The 6,000-nt window shown below is 41.6% G+C and overlaps 1 protein-coding gene across 1 annotated transcript in view; it reads left to right on the top strand.

Moving 5' to 3' along the window:
* Nucleotides 1–5,817: 5,817 nt before the first annotated feature.
* ZDHHC15 (zDHHC palmitoyltransferase 15) overlaps nt 5,818–6,000 on the top strand; it is a 121,058-nt gene continuing 120,875 nt past the window's right edge. The window contains exon 1 of the mRNA XM_077186103.1: nt 5,818–5,962. Within this exon, the coding sequence (XP_077042218.1) occupies nt 5,923–5,962 (40 nt within the window). The 5' untranslated portion in view covers nt 5,818–5,922. The remainder of the gene's footprint in view (nt 5,963–6,000) is intronic.

Below are 6,000 nucleotides of genomic sequence, written 5' to 3'. Positions count from 1 at the left end.
CAACCCCCAGGCCTGCAGGTGAGATTTATAAGTGCCTGCAGGGCAAGCACAGCAGTTCATTCCTGTCCTGAGGGTGATACAGGGAATAAATGCATTGATACAAGAGGAAACACCTCCATAATCAGCTGCCAGTCACGGTCACAGAAGGGCTCTGCCACAGCAAGGTGTTAACTGGTGCCAAGAGCAGAATGGAAAGCTGAGGAGCAGCAAGCAGCCAGGGTGGCCTCTCTCTTCATTGTGTGTGGTGGTGGGGAGCCCACACTCTGGATTATGGTCCCTCCCCATTCCCTGTGGGATCCTCCTCCCTACCCACTGCAGCACAGGCAGGGCTGGGGATGAGCAGCCAGAGGGGCTCTGGAGCCATGGGCAATGAGGGGAGCAGGGTTCACCCTCCTCTGCATTTGCTGCCTGTGCCAGAGGCTCCTCTCATTCCCCCAGTGGCCTTAAAACAAAGCATCCACCTCCTTCTGCACCCCTCCCCTGTGTGCATCTCCTCCTGTCCCTCAGTTTTTAGGGAAAGGAAAAAAAGGTACAAAATTAACACTTTTTCTTCTTCTACAGCTCCTTCCACCATCCTTTTGTCCCCTTTGGCCTCAAGGGGCCTGGTCCAGCCCTGACTGCCATCACCCCTTTAACTCCTGGCACCTGGTGCCTGCTCACCTCAAAAGGTTTGTAGCTTTAAGAAAGAGTTTGCCATAATTAGGGGGAATGTAAAAATCCTGGTGCCAATGAGCTTGATTGGTGCCAAAGCCTGATTGGTTGTGAGGAGAGGTGTAGATGTTGCTTCCTGCTCCTCATTTCTGCTGGAAGGCAGCTGGGCTTTGCTGGAGAGAGGTTCTGGAGGTGACTTGAGGTGTGTGAGTACAACCCCACTGAGGGCTGGAAGGAAAAGTGGAGTTGGAAGTGGTCTGATGCACTGGGGAGAGTTAATGCAGAAATGCCTGGAGTTATGGAGCACAGCTGGTGGGTCTGTGAGGAAAACCTTAATCTGGGGAAGAGAGAAGACTCTCTGGGTCTGGGATAATTTGGGATTTCTAGGGAGGAGCTTGCTAGCTGAACTAGGGAGTCTTGGTTCCTGCTGGTATGGCTCAGCCTTCCTAAGAAGACACTTCAATGTGTGTTTAATTAAGAAGAAAATGGGCAGAACAAGTGGAAAATACCAGTATATCTCAAAGAAAATTCCAGTGGGCAAGGGCTGTTAGTTAGCTCCAGATAGAAAGGCTGGGCTGTTGTAAGTGATCAGCTTTTGGGAGGTGAGGGAGAGGGGTACAAGTGTACACTTCAGGGTGTGAGGAATTAAAGGGCAGCACAGCTGCTAAAAATTGGAGTTGATGTCTTTGCCTCTCTAAATGCAGCTTGTTTGCCAGAACTCTGCAGTTGGATTCAACTCAAAGCATATGTTCCACTCAGAACTATCCCACACTGGGATGCATCCCTCACTCCTGCTCTCTCCTCAGCAGAACAGCTCAAGTTCTGGAAATGAGCAGAGTTGCCTATCTGAAGTCCAGCAATCCTTGCACTTCCAGTTCATGCCTTAAACTTCCTTTTCTCCTTTGTCCATTTCTTTCACCATACAGGTGCTTGCTATTTTTTTGTCTTGATTTCTAATGTCTCTTCCTTAATTTTTGCTCCTCTTTTAGAGATATGGCTCTGCCATTTGTTCAGTGTTATTCCATGTAAAGTAAGTTTGTGTTCTTGCTTTTGCTTCCTTCACATTTTGGAGAGGATCCTTAGAAGCACCTCAAAATAAACCAAACTTTCTGTTTTCCCATGGACAAAAATCAACTGCAATAGGTTTCTGGTTTCCTGGGATTGCTTCTGTTTATTGTTATCAATACTTATTGGGTGTTTTCTTGCTATTTTCAGTCTTGTTTTGATTGTATATAAATTGGATCAGGGTCTCGTCTTTTAATTAAAATTATTGAAAAGTAAGACAATTAGATTTTGGCTTGTCCTTAAGACTCACAGTGAATCCTAAGCTGCTGGTAACAAAATAATTCAGCAGAGAGAAATTCATCTTTTGTGTAAGGTATTTTCTACAGTCATTGAGAATCCATAAAAAAGATGAATATTTTCCAGTGAAACATGAAACATACTGATGACCTCAAGCTGTCTACTTATCTTTGTAACTGGCATGAAATCCAGCATGGCTGGGAGTCCAAATCCTGTCACTTTGGCTTTGTGTGTGTTCTGCTGCCTACCTGCCTAATGAAATAAATAGGCAAGATGAGCCTTTGTCATCCTGCAACATCTGTTCATGAAACCTCTCTCTGGGGAAGTGGGTTGGAAACATTTAGGTGAGGGTTTTTATTTTAGTGTAGACGTGCTGTTTTGTAAAAACAGAAGAATGTTATTGATACAGTAAGACTCTGAACTTTCCTCTTGCAAGCCATGGTAGTTGCACTGAGTCAATTAAAGAGAAGAAGCTCTTTACAATGCAGTGGCTTTGCCATTTTTATCTTAGTCAATTTTGATATATTAAAATTGAGACTGATTTTTTTAAAAATAAGAGTTTAATTTTGCTACTTAGCAGAACTGTAGCTTAAGAATTCTACTGGACAGAGCTGTAAAAAACAGGTTTGCTGCAATTACAGGAACATGCTGATGTCAATATTGTGCCAATGGCAAACTGCCAGGAACATTGATTTTTCTTCTCTGTTCTTGCCTTGATTTAATTTTCTCCGACCATTTTGTCTCATCTGCACCTCTTTTCCAAATCTGCTGTACCCAAGCTGTCTCTTGTGCCCAGGAGACCTCTCTGCCCTTCTGGTTTTGGGTGAGGCCCCTCTCAGAGGCTCCTGATTTGCAGGATTGCCATTGTTTCAGCTGCTAGCTTCAATTCAGGAGATGAATTCTTTCTGTAGCCATCCTAAAGGAATGGAAGGATGTTATAGCATAACTGGGAGCTATTTTATGTTCTGACCATGAGATAATGGCTGCTAGGATAGGCTGTGTGTGGCTTCAGTTGTATGTGAAAATTTATATTTGTGACCTTCCTTTTCAAGGTATTCAGCATTTCTGATCCAGGGGAGGTTTCAGATCCAAGGGAGGAAGGAGATGCATAATTAAGAATTAGTTGATACTAAATTTAGATTGATGGAGGAAAATAATAATAAAAACTTTAATAAAAGATGCTGAGTTTCCTGGGGACTGATTGCCAGGTACAGGGTGTGAGCCCCTGGGAGCTGCCACAGGGGGAGCAGAGGAGCCAGAGGGCAGCAAAAAACTGGAAGAAACCATCATGAGCATGGCCCAGAAGGAGAATGGCAATAGGACTCCACAGGATGCAGAGAAGAAAGCAAAGTGGAAATTGTGCATGATTAATCTACTCACTGTTTTCTCATTGTGCTATGGAGACTTGAGTTTATAATCTGAATTGTGCCAAAGGAATATCTGGTTTGTATTAGCAATCTTGTCTCCATATGGAAACAAGTCAGATCAAATGTCAAGATTTCTTATTCTTTTAAGTGCCATTGTGTTTTACTGCATCTTTTGATATCTCTCATAATGATTTTCTTTTTATTCATCATAAATGATTAATTCACTAGGCAGGCAGCCTCTCTTGAGTATTGCATGGCTCTAAATTGCTTATTTTGCCAGAAAATATTTGTTACTGGATCAGAAAAGCTTGACTGACTACTAAGGAGGGAATTCTCCCTAATAAATATTTCTTCTCAGTGAGCATGCCTGTACATTGGAAAAAAGAGAATATTTCTGAGAAATGTTCAGTGTTGTTTTCCTTACTGTACAAGTTGCAGTTGTAAGAGGCACTTTGCCTTTCCTGCCTTGTGAAGATGTTCTGAAATACAGAAGAACTTTTTAATCTAGAAAATATGATTTTTGATTGGGAAGGAGATTTTTATAATGCACAATATTACAAAAAAATCCCCTCAGTTCTATAATTCACACCTTAATGCAGATACAGTATTAATAATGTCAGACTGATGTACTGGTGCATTTTTCTGGACTCTAATTTCTGAAACTGCCTAGAGAGAGAGAGACAGACTTTCTGATTTTTGTCAATATAATTATACAGCTCTCAAAGGATTTGCTCCTATTTCCACCAGTCAGGAGAAAAGTAGTAGACTCATAATATGCACCAAATAAATTCTACTTCCTGCCTTCAGATCTTTGTCAGAGAGATGAAGGAAGATAAAGGAAAAAAGCACTCAAACAAAGGGGTGAAAGCCATGTTTGGTCTTTTTGGAGAAAATGAGAGTGGAGCTGCTCTGGCTGGACTGTAATAAGAGTTGGCTCAAAGAGGAGGGTGGCAGGAGGTGGGTCATTCCCTCTGCCAGATTTTGATTTAAACCTGAGCACAATGCTCAGGCACCTGTTGAGAGCTGAAAGCTTTTCTGGAGATTGTGGTGCTAATTGTCCCTGGAAGCTGGGGGATTATGTGTAACCCGAGCACGCAGCACTGCACTGCTCAGGGCAGCCCTGACAAGCACTGAAGGGGAAAGTTCCTCTGTTTTCTGCTCTTAATGCCACCAAATGGGGATTTGTAACGTTTGTCTTTAATCTCATCTTGCAGCGATGCCCTCTGCAGAAAGAGAACTACAATCTGCAAGTAAAGCCACTGTAAGTAAAAGTATTTTAACTTTACAAGAATATTATATCTCATACACAGCTGAAATCAAATCTCCCATTCTCTGTGCAATAGGCCAGTGTGTTTTTTTTTTTTCTTCTCCCCTTCTGCATTTTAAAAATACCTTTCATTGTATAAACACACTTAATCTAAATGGATCCTCTGATGCCTGGAATTGCTGAGCTAGCAGAGCAAACAAGAGTTCATTTTATTACTGTTGAAGTCTCCATTCACTTCCCTGAGCCATCCTGAGATCAGGGTATTTGAATATGAGGAGAATTCGTGCAGGTTTCCTTGTCCCAAGGAAACAGAGTGATTTGGGTGGTATCAGCCTTTCCTCAGTCATCTGAGGCCAGGCAGTGGAAAGCATCCCTAGAGGAATTGTAGCTGGGGGCCATGCAGAAGGAAGGACTGTGAATCATGAAATTAGGCTTAAAACCTTGTTCTCCTTCACTTATAATCCAAAATAACTCTGGAAGCTTCTTAAGGTTTAGGTGAAAATGTGGTTATGGATGGCAGTTCAGCACAAATTTGGGGTTCTTAATTTACTGTAACAAAAAATAACTAAGAAGTAACTTATTTTAGTGTTTCTTACATAAGCACTGCAGCCTGCTCTTGGAGAACATTAGCTATGAGTTACTTCACAAGCAAATCAAACCAACTGCATTCATTATCTGCCCTGCTTTTTTCTAAAGTTATCAATCTATAGTTAAAAAATCATTGTGGAAGCATTAAGAAAACCCAAAGAATTGTGGTTCTTTCACAGGTGTGTCTTTAAAAAAATACTGTGTACCTATTGAGCATGTAAATGTTTATGTGAAGTATGACAATTTTGGTGACAAAGTTTTGAAGACATTCTAGAACTGGATTATTAAATTAGAAGACTGTGTTGAATTATCTTGTCTTCCCTCTTGATATCACTGGATTCTTGTCTGGAAGCTGCTTTATTTTCTGTACCAGACAAAATGCTTCATATTTAGGACTGGCTCAGCTTCTGCCAACAAAAGGCATCTGAATTTCAATAGTATTTCTAGTCATTTGTTTAATAACAAAAGCTACAAAAGATGGATACAGAACATTCCTTTGCACCAAAGAAATGCCATTGGCTTGCACAGACAGCTTTTAATTTATCCACCTGCCTTGAACATGCTGCAGTTGATCCCCTTTTTTCAGGAGGGAAATGATCCCAATGTTTACAGCGTGAGCTATAATGGAATTTTCCTATTTAGGTTCAACCCTAGCAATGAAGACACAATTTTTGCAGTGAGGAGCTGGGTGTTGACTCTATAACCCTGGCAGAGAAAGGAGAAACACCTGAGACTAATGAGCACTGGATGAAAGCTCCTGTGTACTTCAGCTGTGGCTTCCACCAAGGTAAATTGTAAAACTTTCATCAGAACTGCTAAAAGAAA

Source organism: Agelaius phoeniceus, chromosome 14 (genome assembly GCF_051311805.1).
Source record: "Agelaius phoeniceus isolate bAgePho1 chromosome 14, bAgePho1.hap1, whole genome shotgun sequence".
Classification (NCBI taxonomy): domain Eukaryota; kingdom Metazoa; phylum Chordata; class Aves; order Passeriformes; family Icteridae; genus Agelaius; species Agelaius phoeniceus.
This window is presented reverse-complemented; position numbering and strand designations above follow the sequence as displayed.